Source organism: Lichenostomus cassidix, chromosome Z, assembly GCF_008360975.1.
Source record: "Lichenostomus cassidix isolate B80296 chromosome Z, HeHo_3.0, whole genome shotgun sequence".
Lineage (NCBI taxonomy): Eukaryota > Metazoa > Chordata > Aves > Passeriformes > Meliphagidae > Lichenostomus > Lichenostomus cassidix.
This window is the reverse complement of record NC_139511.1, coordinates 40,559,081-40,576,515: the sequence shown is the minus strand read 5'-3', so window position 1 is coordinate 40,576,515 and position 17,435 is coordinate 40,559,081. Positions and strand designations below refer to the sequence as shown.

At 34.6% G+C, this 17,435-nt stretch overlaps 1 protein-coding gene across 2 annotated transcripts in view; it reads left to right on the top strand.

Annotated features, from left to right (window-relative positions):
* VPS13A (vacuolar protein sorting 13 homolog A) overlaps positions 1-16,448 on the top strand; it is a 107,041-nt gene extending 90,593 nt beyond the window's left edge. For both annotated transcript variants that reach the window (XM_085043004.1, XM_085043003.1), the window contains 5 exons: positions 593-707; positions 11,034-11,119; positions 11,725-11,848; positions 13,158-13,232; positions 13,619-16,448. In XM_085043004.1, coding sequence (XP_084899130.1) covers positions 593-707; positions 11,034-11,119; positions 11,725-11,848; positions 13,158-13,232; positions 13,619-13,669 — 451 coding nt within the window. In that variant the 3' untranslated portion in view covers positions 13,670-16,448. The remainder of the gene's footprint in view (positions 1-592; positions 708-11,033; positions 11,120-11,724; positions 11,849-13,157; positions 13,233-13,618) is intronic.
* Positions 16,449-17,435: the final 987 nt, after the last annotated feature.

Below are 17,435 nucleotides of genomic sequence, written 5' to 3'. Positions count from 1 at the left end.
GTTCCAAGAATCCCAGATTTTGCCAATCTGAGAACTGTGTTAAGACTACATTTAAATACTGTGATAGTCTCTAATAAATTCATTGCTGAAGATTTTCTCACACAGTTATGTGCAAAGAATCAGGAGACAGTGTTTTGAAGAGTAACTTTGAATACAGTTGTTCAGTGGCCCTCTTCTTAGTGAGTTGGATCGCTCCTGCTACCATAAGAATGCCAGTCTCTTTTAAAGCTTTCTTGTTTATGCTCCTTAGCAGAGAAATGCAAGAAAAATATCAGTGTGAGAGTTTTGTATGGTACAGTTGTCTTTAATTTTGTAGTTCTGACGTGCAGTAGTTAGACACCAATTAAGTATTTGCAGGCATGTGCTGCACTCTGCCATCTAATTTGCTGATAGTGGTTCTCTAAAATAGATTTCTAAGCTAATTACTATTTCATATAATGTCTGTTCCTGTGCAAAAGTGCATACACACTTTTGCATATAACTGTAATTTTCATACTTGAATTTAATTTGTATACAAAATAATTTAGTGCCTTAGCTAAATATTACAGTTGAGTAGAGATAGTTATGCATCTTAAATTTTCTGCTTTTTCAGAGTTGCAGATTCATCAGAAGATGTGATAAGCTTGCGCCCACCTCGCTTCTTTGGTGAAGATGGAGTTATTAGACCTTACAGATTAAGAGATGGAACTGGAAGTCAAATGTTACAGGTGAAGAAAATGAAAGATTATTTGACGTAAATTTAAACTCATCTTACATAGAAATAAGTACTTTAGAATTTCCCACTTGTTAAATTCCAATTCACCTCTTAGTGACTTAGTAGTCAAGAAGTTTCATTTAGTTTCTTAGGCATATGACCACACTGGGGATTTGGCTGCTGTGATACATTTGAGGAAGACACCATAAAGTACATCAGTATATCTATAAAAATTCACATAAGACACAGGGCATTTTGGAAGAAGAAAAAAGTTTATATGTGGAAATGAAAGTTTTATGCCTTTATTTTTTTTGTTAAAGGTGTTGACAAATATATACAGCTTTTTCAGTAATTTTATAACGCATAGTTTAAACGGTGACTTTTAAGTCTCTATTTTATGTAAAATGGCATTTTAAAGACACTTAGGAATCGTTGTATTTATGTCATACTAAAGCCATTGAAAGAACATAAACAGTTCTGAAGTGGAGTACTGTTTGCAGGAAGTGTATGCTGAACAGCACTTATTCTTTAATGATTCATCTACCATTTAAGCAAATTTGACTCAAAAAATTCCCTTCAGAAAGGGAAATAATTTCAGTTGTGACGCACACAGCTTACTGAGTTTCTGTTTTTTTCCTCTGTTAGAAATAAAACTTCTTTCTAGAAATGTTCAACCATAACAGATGAAGTAGTAATTAGTGATTGCATGAAGTTAAACAGAATTTTAAAAATACATGTGGAAGGATTCACAGTGTGCCATGAAAATGTCATACAGGAATAACGTTTCCGGAGAAGCAGATAAGAATGAAGTAGCCTTTGGAGAGCATTTTATGACTTATTTTGATTATTGCCACAGCTATTTGTTCCACATTGAGTTTCACTCTTGTTATTTCTGTTTCTCCTGCATTTCATTAGTTTGTCTTTCATTTTCTGGTAGAAGAGGATTGACCTGTTGGGGGCACCTTAGCTATGTTGACTGTACCATTCACTGGGGATGTAGTTCAGTGGACTGTGGAAGTTCTTTGATAATAAATAGTATATCTGTGCCTTTTTTGTAATGAGATGGCTTGAACCTGTGCACTCCAATTTGTAAGTGGTGTTATAAAGCAGTATTGCCTTAACTAGAGGATAGTTAGAAGCTACTACTGATGAATGGCATAAATTTGTTACTAATCTTTATCCTCTTCTTCATAAGATAATAAATTTAAAAACACCCCATTTTCTGTTTTAAAGTATATTGCTAAAACAAATGCTAGCAAACAGCAGAGTCAGCTCGAATGAGCTGACTATATATTGCTTTTGCTTCTCAAATTTGTACATTTTTATATTTTGGGTTTTTTTCTGAGAAACGTTTACAAAATTCTGCCACGTAACATGTTATTCTATCTTCTGTGTTGTATGGTTGAGTACAGTACCACTGCCTTCCATTATCCAACTTAAAACACTGAGGTGTGGCCTTGTGTAATGCCTTTGATATTTTGTGATGGGAGCCACTGTTTGGAAGTAGCTAAAATTGAAAAATTGTTAGCTTCATATTAGTTTTTATTACTGATGATTCTAAGGCAGAACTGCTCTTAAAGAAATGTTTTCAAAGCTCCAAGCAGAGTAGACAGTTCTCCCTGTGGACAGTGAAATCTGAAAATAGAGATTTCCCCCCCCCAGACATTAAATTCTGGTATAGGATATTTAGTGTCTTAATTTAACCCTTAAGGTTTTTGCTTCTTAATGTTTGTGGTTCTAGAGCTGTTACTTTGTTTTGCATGAGTCAGTATATTGCATGTCCACTATTAGAAACAGTTTAAATAGAATAACATTTTCTTATGGGTAAAAATATTATTCTCCCATTTTTGCATACAGGTCTGGTGACTGATCCTACTGCAGTCACTGTATTGTAGCTTTTCAACAGATTACAGGATTAAGTTGGAATAAAACTTTTTGGTGATGTAGATATTGCATATGCTGACCAAAGGTATAGGATATAAGTTATGTTGTGTGCTCATACTTTGCCCTAAACTAAGATGTTACATCAGAATTTCTTTGTTTTCTGTGGTTTTATTTTGCTTTAATTAACAAATTTACCAGGCAAACTAGTACTTCTAAACTAATACTTCTGCTTTCTTCTTCCCTTACCATGCTTTCAGAAAAGACAGGCCTACAAAGAGTGGACTGTGGCTCACAGTAGTAGTGATGATGATGATGACAGTTAGGATAATGTGAATTGTAACAGACAGATATACATGGCCTTTGTCACATTCTTTTGACCTTCAAGTTTTAAATGTTGCTGCTATAATTCCCGCTGAGAAATCGGGATTTTGTGGTACTAAATTCTTATTTTTTAAACTGTGAAAAAAAGTGGGGATAATAAAGTGTATGGTGATGAGTGCTAGGCGAAGAAGCAAATAATATAATAAAAATGGTCTTACAGATAAAACTGGACATTAGGTGAAATAGTATTGAATAATATGAAGAAATAAGTAATACCGTCACTTAAGAGTTTTTTTCCAGATGTATTTTTATCAGCTGTGTTTAATGTTTTTGCATTTATGTAAGTGTTTAACAGGGTTTATTTACAATTGCTTTAAATGTGTTTAGTAAAACTTTACTGAGTTGTACAGTCATTATTGGTGTTAAAATGCTGTTTGACTGTTTTATTCAATTACTATTTCAAAAGTATTTTGTCTGGTTTTCTTCTTGACAATAAACATGTCTAAAGTATATCTAAAATGGATTCATCTGTTCTGTTCCAATATTGTTTCTCATGTTTCCTGGAACTAGGTAGTGTAAGAACACTAGATAGCTTATGAAGATATTTAAAAGATAAAATACATACATTTTGCAAGAAACATTTAACATGATCTTTTAATTTTTCATTTACCATTGTTTTACCATAATTTGTAAGTATTTGTTTTATGTATCTTTTGGTATCCTTAAACAGTTTATTTGGTTTTTTATTCTGACTATAAATTATTTGTTTTGCAAGTCAGTATTTTTGGTTTTATTCCAACAAAATAAAGTAAAAAAATCTGCCCCAGAAATAAACTCCATGCAAAAACCACAGACAGATGTGAAAAAATAGTAGTAGTTTTTCAAGACACTGTGTAGTAAAACATGTAATATTCAAAAGTATTTAGTTTTTTATTTACCTAGACATGGGGGGTGAGGGGCAAGTGTCAGCACTGGTCCATTGCAATTTGGTATTATAAATTCTACCAAATACCTTTACAAGTTACTGGTTTCTTTAAAAAATATTTATTCTGTATTCACTGGAATGCGTGCAGAGTTTTCTCATTCTTTTTTGTGGTTTGTTACTAAATTTAGATTTTTGTGTTGCACTTTAAAAATATCTTGTAATATATAATTCTGTACCAGTAAGTATTAAAATGAGAATTAATTCTTCTGCCAACGTCTAAGCAGTTAGAATTACTCTAAAGCAATAAGAACTTGTGAAATGTGTGCATATTTAGCAAGGTAATGTTATGTCTTTCATTGTCTGTTGACTTCCAGTTATCAAAATTCTGAGGGAAGAAGCATTAAAATGCATTAAGATTACTTATTCTGGCACTGTGCATCCAAAACCAGCTGTATAGGCTGATCTTTGGGCAATTGCTCTTTGCCTTTCATCTGATAGATAAAAGAGGGGACAGACTAAATTTGAGAGATGATTTTAGCTGAAATTCCTGTTGCTTATGATTGCTACAGGTCATGTGTTGGTATTTGTTTTGTCACGCTCTCACCTCAAAAGGATGCCTTGCCGAAATAGATGAAAGGCTGTACCGCAGTGTGTTACTGTCTGAAACAGTGTGGGAAGGATTTTGAATGTTTCAGGTACAAATGGATCTCCCATATTTCTTTGAAGAGCATAGGAAATAATTTTGATCTTCAGTTCTGAAAAAAGACACATCATGTCAAAAAGTTGAGGAAATTATTACATGTAACATTAGGGAAGGGTTGCTGTGACATTTTATTAATATTACTCGGTTTTGAAAATCTGGTATAATGTTACCTAACATCATTCTTTTCCTTTGTGCTGTTTTAGTGCCATTTCCTTTTTTATCCTGTAAAGTTGTTTTTCTTCTGTAATGACCAGTCTTACTAGAAAGTGCATGGCAATTTTATGAAAAAATTTATTTCTTCCTCATTCTAAAATAGCTTTAGAAATGTCATCATTTTTTGACCAAAAATTGACCTAACTTTTAAATTTTTTAACTTAAAATCCTACAAGTTTATGCAGACCATGGAGGTAAAATTAAGCATGAATGGTAGTACTTCTGGGTCACATATTCCTAATTCAAGTTACACTCCAGTATAACTGGAAAGAGCTCTTTCTTTACTCACTAGATTAAAAGGTTGTAGAATGCTAACTAAAAAAAAAAAAGAAGAAAAAAGAAAAATCCCAATAAAACTTACAAAATTTGCTAGAGGAGTTGGCCAATATGATTATATGCCCTAGAGTATATTGTTTCTTCGATGGAGTATAATTCTATTTTTCTGTTTTTGAAGTTTTTATCTTAATAAAAAATATGGTAATTTTTTACAAGTATATTACTTGTTTCGCTCTTGAGTTTAGGCTTCTCTGAATACAGATTGGAAAAAGAAATAAACTGAATAAACTGGATCTGGCGATTTGGGATAACAAAAAGTGGTACCATCTGGGATATTAGTATTTAATTTCTCTTCAGGTCATGGAATAAAAAGCTGTGAACACTAATAGCAGAAAGTGATGTTCTTTCAGGACTGAAAAAAAAACCCAATCCAAAACTAAAACAAAAAAAACTAAAAGATTTGGAGATTATTTTCTTTAGGGATTTAAAGTAAGATAGCAAAAAATAGAAACCATATTTTCAATTTTTTTTTCTGTAATTTTTAACAGTTTTAAGTTTTGGCTGCGTAATTTTCCCCACCTATCTCTTTTTAACTGCTGAATTGAAGTCCAGTACTGTCTCTGAAAATTTCAGGTCTAAGTGCCCTTATTTTGTCTCATATTGCTAAACTTTCTGCTATTGACAAGTTGACAATCCAGCTTTTCCAAGGTGTTCAGTTTTATTCTTTTAGTGACTTGTACAACTTCCTCCTTGCTGAGATAAATAACTTTTATCTTTGATGTTATGCAGTACATCCCTTTTGTTCAGGGTTCTCTGGTGGTCTGTTTTCTCAAGATGTTTTGTAGACTTCAGCCAGTGCCAGGGAATACTTTACACAGTTTCTGGGATCATTTAATAGACCATTTATATGTGTGTTGTTATTAGTCATTTCCAGAAGCAATAGATATGTGAAGTCTTGGCCCTGCCAGGGGATAAAGCTGAAAGACTAGTTTTGTGCTTTTGAAGCTGTCATTAGCAGTTGTGCCGTGCACTCAGTGGTTGTCTGTGTCAGTGTCTACCCAAAACCAAAACGTGTGCAAAATATTTTTTATTATCATTTTTAATGTGCTTTTATACTGTGTGAGTTTGTGAGGACACTCTTACTGTCTTGTATACAGTTGCTGCACAATTATGTTGCAGTAATGTAAGCTTTAGAGAAGACAGTCCTTCAAAGCTGTGCTTCAATACCATGTCCTGTTACATTGGAGGTATTTAGCTTTTGGTTTAGTGATTCTTTTTGGTCATGAGCTTCAGACCAGGTAGAATGTTGAAGTGATTTGAACAGGCTCTTGTTCCTTAGCATTCACACTTTGGTCTGCCAGGAACACCATCTGAGCAGTTGGAAAAGTATGTCATGCTAATCCTTTCTCTCTTTCCCTCACTGCTCTTGAGCTTGGCTTCAAATCAAAACATAAACATCCATATCCTATAGTGCCCTAAAACTAAGGTTTGACGTCATAAAATTATATTCTTTATGAAATAAAAATAAATTCATTTTTATTTTATATTGTCCTGACTCTTACCATATATTCATGTATGCCATCTAGTTTGGTGCTCCCTTTACTGAGTCGCAGATGTCGTGATCCGTCCTCCTTCAGAAAGCTTTCTCTGTCTAGGTTAAAGGAAAAACCAGGATCTTACCACTTAAATGTGCAGTATTTGGATACTATTGCATAGCCATTGCCTAATCCCAAATAGAAGATATTTATGGGAAGCTGCCTGAAACCAGCTAACACCAATTGTTCCAGAGGAACATGGAAGCTTGCATGACTCAGTTTCATTTTAACTTGATTGTGATTGAAGCATAAAGGCAATATTCTTATATTTTCCTGCTGATGAAGTTATCATGCTTTAAAGTGCTATGAAGCCAAGTGTTTTGGTTGTTTTGGCAGAAAACAGAACATCTAGATAGGGTCATCATGATAAAAGTGTGTATCAGTATAATTTCTCCATTTCACCTGCTCAAACAAATTCTCCCGTGTATTCAGATCAAAATTGATCAAGACAATTTTGTCAGTCAGCATGGGCAAATTGTATTTCTACTGTGAAGTAGAATATTCTGAAAGAAAGCTGCTGTCTGAATTTTTATTTTCTTGCATATTGTGGCCTTAGATTTTAATGTTAACCATGGCCACAAATTTCTGTTGATTTTAATAAAACCATGTTGGTTTCAGAGTTACTGTTCAGCATGGCAAAATGGAATCTTGAATTCAGACACTAGCACATCGTGCACATTGCACATTCCTTCATGTTTTGTATAGTGACATTGCACATTAGGATAACTCAAATGAGAAAGTAGGTCATAAAGGATTATTGGTGGTTCTTACTTATTAATGATGAGGAGAGAATTTTGTATGTCGAAAAGAGAATGTTTTACATGTCACTTTAACAGCTTTCTCCCTTTTTTTTCATACTCATTCAAGATACATTTAACAAGTCACCCTGGAAATGCTTAGAACTGTTAGATGTTTCTGTGGGGAAGACTGGATACGTAATTATACCCAGTTAGCCTACTGAAATTACCACGTCTATGGCTTTGAAGAAGTTACCTTACAATTTGAATTGAAAGGTCCATTCAGGGTTGGAGTTTCTAGCAACAACTTGATTGCCTTCAGAACTCACACATTTGGACAGTGACTGATTCATAAGAAAATAGACTAGTAATCCAGATGAAAGTTAATCTGAATGTCAAGACAGAACAGCAGATTTATAACCACTTTTTATGCAGTAACAGCCTTTGCAGTATTTTTATACATACTGCTTCAGTTGAGATGAGTTCAAGAAGGATATCAAACATTGTGACTTAAGTATCATACATATTACTAGTATTTTTTAGAACTATTACCAGAAGCATCTTAGATTTTAAATTTTGTCTCCACTATTTAATACTTTGCTCTGTTTCATTTCTAACTTTATCAACAGCCTCTTTGCTTGCTTCTCATTACATTGAGAGCATATGGTGTGATAAGGAATCTCTCCAAGTGCAGAGATGCCACTTTTAAGACATTGAGCATATTATGCTTATCTGTGCATAAATGATCACATTTACTGTTAGATTATTGCAGTGACATCTAATCAGTTGTACTACAGGTAAGAATTTGCAAAGGAAGTGATCTGTTCTTGTGTTATTCATGCTTTACTGCTGCTGGAATGTCTTTTTTTTTAATTGATTTGCATATACTTAATCAGGTTATTAAAATGTTTTTAATTTGAAATACAGACGTTTTAAAAAATGGGTATGTGTTTTTTGCAGTGTTGAAACAAATACTTAACAACGAATGACTGATCTATGTTACCTTTCATAGTTCTGCATCACCAAAAAGTGGTCCAAGTTGCTGTCTTTGTCCAAACAATAGCTACATACCATAAAATTTTTAAAAACTATTTATGCATCTGTATTGAGTGATCAATTATATGTCCTTTTATGTGTGAGTTGTATTAGGCACTTTGGTAGCAGAATGCAGTAGTGAGCTTGTTACAAGAATTGTTAGCAGTATCCCTCTGTGTTGTGTTTCCTAATGAATAGGTATAAATCTAATGCTAAAAAGGATAAAGATTATAAATGAAGGGTAGAAAAATCCAATGGCAGAGAATTTAGAAATAGTTACTGCTCAACACTGACATTGGTAGAAGTGTTCCCTTTGAAAATAACTTGTGCAGTATTTCCTTGTGCTTTATTTGCCAATTAACTTCTGTTGTCTACAAAACTATAAACACAGATAACTTGAATATGACTGTTGACTCATAGCTAACAATGAGGACTAGTTATCTAAGTGCATGCCACATGCCAGCAATGTTTTTTGTGCACCACAAATCACGTATTTGGGAATCTTAGTAGAAAGAAATGCTTTTTGTGGAATTTGGTAGACATTTAAATATCTTTTGTTTAGGATTGTCACTTGTGTGATAGTTAACTACTATACTTCCATGATAATTTTCACAATTCCCCATTTGTTACCTTAGTAAGCTGAGTAAGTTACAGCAGGGGGGCATGACTTGTTGAAAATTAACTAGCAAGCTAATGAGAAGACAGAAGGAGGTAACACCCCTCTCCCAAGACCCACTTAAGGGGGATTAATATTTGGATTGAGAGCCTTACTTCAGTGCCATGCAAAGCATAAGAAAGTTACCTTCTTCAACATGGGAAATCCTCTCCATCCTAATAAGGCTGAATGCTAAATGCTTTTGCCCTATACTTCTAGTAGAACAGAATCCTGGTCATTCCGTGTGATATTTATGGGTTTGGTCAGTAAGATAAATCTCTGTCATTGTCACAGTGTCTTGCAGTTAAGTGCAGTTGTGTATTTTTCACCTCTTCTGAACCACCCTTGCTCTTTCCACACATGATATTTATTTAGGTTCTTGTCAGCCTTCTCTTCCATTTCCCTGTCTCTCTTGATAGGCCACTAACAAAAATCTGTCAGGGCATAGACCTAGACCAGTAGCCTGACTGTGGGTCAGGTATCCTATCCATACCGTCTGTCCATACATCCTCCTTTGTCTTCTAACTATCCAGTGTGTTATGTACTGGAATGTTATAGAAGCTTCCTTTTAGAGATTTTTTTTTTTTAGTTTTTTACTTGTTTAGGTGCAAACTTCTGTTCAATACAGGAGGCAGGGAGAGACACAGTTCAGAGGCATAGCAATGCCTCGATAAAGTTGGAATGAGAAGTTTCCAAAAACTAAAAAAAAAACCACCTTTTTTTCCAAGCCCTTAGTTCCTCATTTCTTATGCCATTCTTCTTGCTGAATGCATCCTGCTAATGATGCTAGCACTTGCAGAAATAAATGCAAGCAGTGACTTATGCAAGTAGGCACATGATCATTTGCTGTGATTTTGTAGCCTAACTGAGTTGGGGATAAGAGAAGTAATTTCAACTTTCTAAGAGCTTTCTGGAAAGCTTTCTTTTGTGTAATCTGCTTCTCAAATATTCATGCATATTAGTCACAAAAAAATCAGTATCTTTGGGGAAACATAATTTTAAAGAAGTGTGTTTGGGCAAGTGGAATTATCCATGCAGTCATATCTGAAGTTGTAGGGTACACTAATTGAATGTCTTCATCATTTTACTGTGTTGAGGAACCCATATTAAATGGCTTTGCTTTTTAAACTGTTTTAAGAACTAGTCTAGACATTTTTTTTAATCTTGGCATACATATCTGAAGCTGTATGTTTGTAGTTAAAACTTTATTGCATCATCGTGGTTTATTCTAATCTGGTTTTGCTTCCAAGTTGTAACAGCTGAGAAGCATGCAAGCACTCATGTTGATATTCCCAACTGAGATGCAGCAATATTAATTTGACCATTAGTTTAATCACTCACAGCTAAGAAAATCAGAAATCTAATGTCTGCCAAGTCATGTGAGAGGTACAGGGCTTCTGTTTTTTAAAAATTATTAATCTGCTGCCATAAATATTTAAAATATATTGCTCATTAAGTATATTCTGCTACAGTATTCACATTAACTGTTGGAAATTGTTAAGTTCATGGGGAAACAAAAGAATATGGAGAAATGCTAAGTATTACCTCAAGGGCATTATTGTAAGTCGCACTGTGCTTATACACAGTTAGGTATAGCTTTATTCTCAGAGTTAGTCAATGTTTTGGAGGCAATGACATAAATCAGGAAAGGAATCTTTATTCTGTTTGTTGTCTCAGACTGTATTAGTTAGCAGAAGTCCAGTGTGTACCAAAAGTATGTAGAAAACTGAGTCCTGCAATGTTTTGAGAAAGTATATTGTTCTTGACAGTTTTGGTTAGGATTGAATTTTATTTACATAGCTCTATTAATAGCAACCAAGTAGTTATGAACATTAGATGTTACAGATGTTGGTTATATTCTGACTTCAGCCTTTTATTTAAAAGTATGTGCTCTGTGCTTTGTTTTACTTTTGGAGCATAAATACATTTTAAGCACAAAATTAGTAAATTAATTTGCTAGCATATTGAAAGCTATAAAACTTTTATCTCTTTTAGAAAATTGAAAACGGAAGATTTGCAAAACTCAGATATATTGCACATGCTATGGTCAACAGTACAGATCTGTTAATGGTAACAAAAAGGTAAACAGTTTTGACTCTGAATAATATGTACTTAAAACAATCATCAAAATGTGAATGCCTTGGTAATTGCTGATCAGTAACTGCACTGTCACCATATATTTAGATAAAATAATGGGGAAGGCATGCCTAAAGTGTGGTGAATAATCTTCAACAGTGTCGTTTTTCAATAGAAGAGTGTTCAGTGTTATTTCTCTCCTATTTAAGAAGGGGAAATGAAAATTGGTTTTAAGACACCTTTAGTTGAGAAGGATTTTATTAATTGGGTTAGGCTAAAATCCACTGAGCTGTGGGCTGCACTTTCAATGGTATATTGAAGGAAAAAAGGGTAATACAGGAACAGAGTCAATGTCTAGCAGTGCAGTATGAGGCATCCTTTTCAAATACAGCTTGAAGTACTGATACAGTTTTTCTTTGAAACACAGAATTTTAAATGTTAGAGGGAGTTCCAAAATTCACTCTTTTGGAAAATGTGCTCTATGTTTAGAGATCATGAAATGAGACGTATTTTGCAACCATGAATGAATTTGCTAGTGCAAGGGTAATGTGATAACTTTTAAGTATTTTTACATTAATTTTTAAAACTACTTTTATTGTCTGGTGCCTAGTGGTGTGTTATTTGTGACAAAAGGGGCATTTGGACAGCTGACATGTGAATGGCAATACACTTACGATGAATTTACCAAAGAACCATTCATCGTTGATGGTCGAAGATTGCGCATTGAAGCCAAGGTACATTACTTTTACCGTGTTTCGTTGCCTTTTTATGTTACTATTTATAAAATTGAACTTCGAATTTCTGATCACTCTCCTTTGAATTCTTGATCTCTTTTGTATTTGAGATTGACTCAGAGAAGGGAGTTGAAATTTGGCATGGGTGAACTCCTCAGATAACTAGCGTCTGACTGTTCTAAGCAGCATGGCGACTTAGTCTTTGCAGAGGAGATTATTCCTGAGCCGTAGGAATTCTTTCTTGGTATGCGCCAGTTTGTGGTGTATTCATAGCCTGGAAAATGGTCATACAACAAAAGGCTCAATACAATACAAATTGAAGAATGTTGCTCTTAGCTGCAGTTTTTCCTTAAAAAATAAAAAAACCTTGAAATTCCTTTCCCTGATAAGCTGGCCAACTACATAAGGAGAAAGATGACCACAAATTACTATCTACAGAGGCAATTTCTTAAATCTTAAATTCTGATTGAATTGTTACCTGAATTTAGGTTCATTCAGTAAATTTATCTGCGAGTATTTTGTTTCTGTTTTTAATAAGCTTAGTGTGTGTAATTACACATATTGGTTGTCAGGACAGTCTTGACAGTGCACAATGTCATTCAGTTTTTCACTCAGATTATTTGTTTCTATTGCAGAAAACATGAAAGGCAGAGCCATATTGGTTTGGAATCCTCCAAACTGGATTTCTGACTGCAAGTGAACTTTTACAGGATGAAATAATTCTTAGCGTTTCTGCCATTTCAGACAATGCTGAATAACATATCCATCTTTACCCCTACACAGCAGTCATTTCAGAATCCATTCACGTCTCCAGTACACTCTTTATTGAAATCTGTTGTTGCAGACTGTATTTTGCAAATAACTCTTAATGTTTTTCTTTCTAAAGCCTAAGTTGGTGTTTTCACTACCTAAGTCCACTACTTGCAAGCCAAGATTGGTGGCATGTCCACTCAAGTAATGACTTGAAGGAGAAATACAAATTAAAACCCTGGGGAGTAATGGATATTGTTACCACATGTACTCCATTATCTGCCTTCCATTCCTACACACTTTTATAGACCCTTATCCAGGGACTCCATGGTAAAAATCTGTTACTGCTGGAGCGTTCACTCTACTGTGCTTTCATACAGAAAATGGTCTTTCTCAGGGTATGTGCATGGGATGCAAACATACTCAGATGACTGTTCTTGGTACACATGGCTGTTTGAACCATTATAGCTGCCTTGATAGTAAGTAGTGTCATAGTCTTAAAGCCTGAAGTAACTGACTTCAATTTTGAATTATTGTTTTGGTTTTGGGTTTTTTTTAGGAACGAGTTAAATCTGTCTTCCATGCCAAAGAATTTGGAAAAATTATTAATTTTAGATGTCCAGAGGATGCTAAGGTAAAGTCAAAATTCTGTTAAAATTATACTGAGGTAAATTTGACTTTAAAAAGTGAAACAGAAATATTCTTAACCTGAAACTACTATGTATATTTGAAATCCAGTATTTCCACATGTCCATTACAGAGATGGAAACAGTAGTAATCTACTCAGTACTGAATTTCAAAAATACTCAATTCTAACACCAGACTTTTCCTTACATAAATTTTTGGAATTACAGCTATCTGACAAAAGATTGATTAAACAGTAGTGCTGAGAAAAGATGAACAATCTAGAACATGAATTAAAATAGTACATTTTTATAGAACAAAAAGATTTGTAAGTTACTCCTAGTTTTGTTCCAGGTGGTAGGCAGATTTTTATTTTGTCTTTTGTTCTTCACACAGTGGATCCTGTCTAAACTGGAAGAAGTAAGAGAGAATCAGCCAAAATTGTAATGAATGGAAAAGCACCAAGATATGAAGAACACTGAACAGCTACCTTTTAATCCCTCTTTCACAAGCAGAACTGTGTGAATATCAGCAACAAAAGCAAAAACGGGAGGGAGGGAATGTTTATCCAATTGTTTATTATGGTCACAAAAGTCTATATCAGAAATTTAGATGATGTTAGCTTAAAAGAAATTATGTAATGATAAGAAAAATTCTGCCAAGTTTTGTCTTGGTTTGCTTGTTTTTTTAATGTAAGAAATCCAGATTTCATTTTTTTATATAAGCAGTATAAAGTGAGTTTGTCTTAACCTTTGATACTGAAATTGAACTCTGATGTAATTCTTATGATACTGTTCAGAGCAAATCTTGCAGTTTTGATTTGATTCTGAAAATCAATACTTACTGTATGTCTTGGTTTTAATGTGACTTGAGGCTGTGTTGAAGTACAGATTTCTTTGTCAAAGGAAATGTTAACTTAATCACTTGTGTTACAACTCAAAATATAAGAAGGAGGCTACTGATCAGAGAATTTGAATTTAGATGATCACGAGTGGCTGCTTAGTTGACAATACTAGGTTTTTTTGTAAATGAATGGACCAGGTCACAATTAATTTACAATACAGTATCACTTTTAGTGTAAACTTTTTTATATGCTACTCAAGGAAATGTTGCAGCACCTCTATCAATAATTACAGAAAATTTAACAGTTTACAAAAATGCATATTGGGGAGAATTAACTCTGCACTAAAAATATTAATAAAAGCCTATTATTTTAAATAGAAGTTAGTAACAGTATTGCAACTCAAGAAGGAGTTTATGGGGTTATAAGTGCACTGTTGCATACCAAAAATAAATGCCTTGAATTATACAATATTGTGTGCTAAGCAAGTGACTCATGAAGTCAAATTTATATTAAATAATAAATATAATATGTCATAGTAGCTTTTATCAACTTTTCTTACCCAGTGAGACTTTTTTGTTTCATACCCAGACAGCAGAATTTTATAGCTTGAATGTCTGCAATTCTTTTTATTTCTTAGGTGTTATAGTCACAGTATTGTTGAATGGCTGTTTACTGCAGTTGATACAAAAAGTACATGAAACAATGCAGTGTTACATAAAGGTTTCCATAAATTCCCATATCAAAGTCTTCTAAATATCTTGTACATATAGAAAGTACCTACTGCCAAAATATTATTTCCAAATACTTTGGAATATTTATAGCTACAGGATAGAATTCTAACTTTGCTGGTGACACTTGAAATACCCAAATTGTTCCATTAGTGTAAAATCTAAAGCAACTAGCGTGTGAGCTGTAGTTGCAGATATTTAATTTACTGTAAGTCTTGCTATTGGTGTTGAGTTACCATTTAGCAGGTTATAAAATACATGTAATCTTGCAATTTTTGCCCATAAATTGTAAATGGAATCAAAATATTATAAGGGGATTCCAAAATATTACAGTGATGGTGTTACTCCACTTGTTTGTACACCAAGTACATACCAAGAGTATTAACTCAGGTTATATCATGCCAAACTTCCATACTTTGCCTTAGATAAGTAGTGGTTTTAGGTGCACTGAGTACCATTTTTGTCTGTCACTTATTTTTCATCTGTCATTTCCATCTTAGGCATGATAGTTCATTTAATAGCCTCATAATGTTCTTGACAAGTGTGTGGTCTCATCTTCGTCCCCAGCATTTATAGAGTACCTGCCCCAAATATCACTACAGTACCTCTTGTGTGTACTTCGTATGTTCCCATTTGTGTGTATCTTTTCAATTGACCTGATTCTAAAAGTTTTCCCTTCACAGAGCCTCTATTTTAGTTATTTCTTACATTTATTTTTCCAACAAACTCTGATTCTTAGATCTCAACTGGCTCTTCAGTATTATTTGAGCAATTTAACCCTTAATGTTGAAGGATTTATTTTAAATGTGCATATTTGTGGTTAAGCAGCTCGTGTTTTGGAAAACATAACAATTCCCCCAGAACAGCACTTTTCTTACAGAGTATAAAATACTTCGATCTTCTTGCTAACTAAAAGCCTTAAGACAGGGTCTGAAATGTTCAGAAGTCAATGTGGGACCTCTCTTCCACGTCGCTTGGTTTCCACTTGTAATGAAAACATTATTTTCTATTAAGTCCCTTTTCTAGTCCATAATTTGTGTCTTTTGACTTTATTTTTTTAATAAAGTTTTCTCCATATAGTCATGAAAGAATTTTGCCATTTCTTGGCAAACACCAGTTGTCTTCTTTAACTTTATATAAAACCCTGGCATGAAGAGAAAGGTATTCAGACTTGTGCCATTGTGTAATTTTCTGGATTACTGCAGGTAGTATGAGATATCTACTCTGCTGTGCCTCATTCCTTATTGCAATATGCATATTTTTTTCAACAAGAAGGCTGAATATGTTAATTTTTATTGAAAGTGTATATGCAACTAGAAAAGGGGATGCTGATAAAAACTACGATGTAGGCATTTAGTTCTGCCCACTGTGGTGTTTAAAAGTGTATCTTGGCCTTTGCTGAAATGCTGAAGAACAGTTTCTCTTCTATATGACTGTTATGTAAACTTAATACATTCGAGAAATGTCATCTGGGTTCTCAGTATGCTACGGGTTACAATTACCTCTAAGAAATTGCTGAAACATTTGTAAGTCTAATTGTTGCACTTCTTTTTTGTTCAGCTGCATGGCTTTCATGGCATGGCTCTCTTGGTTTCCGTCCCCACCCCCGCCCTTAATCTTGAATAAAGTGAAAGTGAATTTTATTTGACTGAAACGTGATTATTATTTGTTTTCTTTATATACTGCTTTAATGAACAGATAATACCATTACTTAGACTTTTGTAGGTCAAGCCAAATCCTGTCTCTGAGAAAACATGGTCAAACTTCTGTTGCAGCCATCTCAGGAAAAAAGAACTACAGACTTTAGAATTTACCTTTGGTTTATTATAAAGCAAGATTTTGGTAACTGGATTAACATGTATAAGCTCCTAACCTTGGTTTTTTGTGGGGCAGGGGGGTTTGGCTGTTGGTTTTTTACTGGTTTTTTATTTTCTTCCATTGCTCTATTGAAAAAGACATACTGATATTGCCAGATGATAGAATCATGGAATGATTTGTATTGAAAGGGACCTTTACAGATGACCTAGTTCTGATACCCCTGCTGTGGGCAGGGACACTTTCCACCAGACTAGGTTGCTCAGAGCTCCATCCAACCTTGAACACCTCCAGCGATGGGGCATCCCCAACTTCCCTGGGCAACCTGTTCCACTGATTTACCATCCTCACAGGAAACAGTTTCTTCTTGATTTCTTAATCTAAACCTACTCTTTTAGTCTGAAGCTTGTCCTGTCCCCCTTGTCCTGTCATTGCTGGCTCCTATCAAAATTCCTCTCCAGCTTACTAGTAGGCCCCCTTTAGGTACAGGAGGCTGCTACATCTCCCCAGAATCTTCTCTTCTCAGGCTTAACCTCCAACTCCCTCTTCATAAGACAGCCACTCCAGCCCTCAGACCATCTTCCTGACCTTCCTCCATTTCCAGCAGGTCCATGTCTTCTCTTGGAGCCACAGAGCTGCCACAACACTCCAGGTGGGGTCTTGTGAAACTGGAATAGAGGGGCAGAATCCCTTCCCTGGCCCTGCTGCCCATGCTGCTTTGGATGCAGCCCAGGATACATTTGGCTTTCGGGGCTGCAAGTGCTCATTTCCATGGTCATGTTCACCCTCTCCTTCACCAGTACCCCCAAGTCCTGTTCAGGGGTGC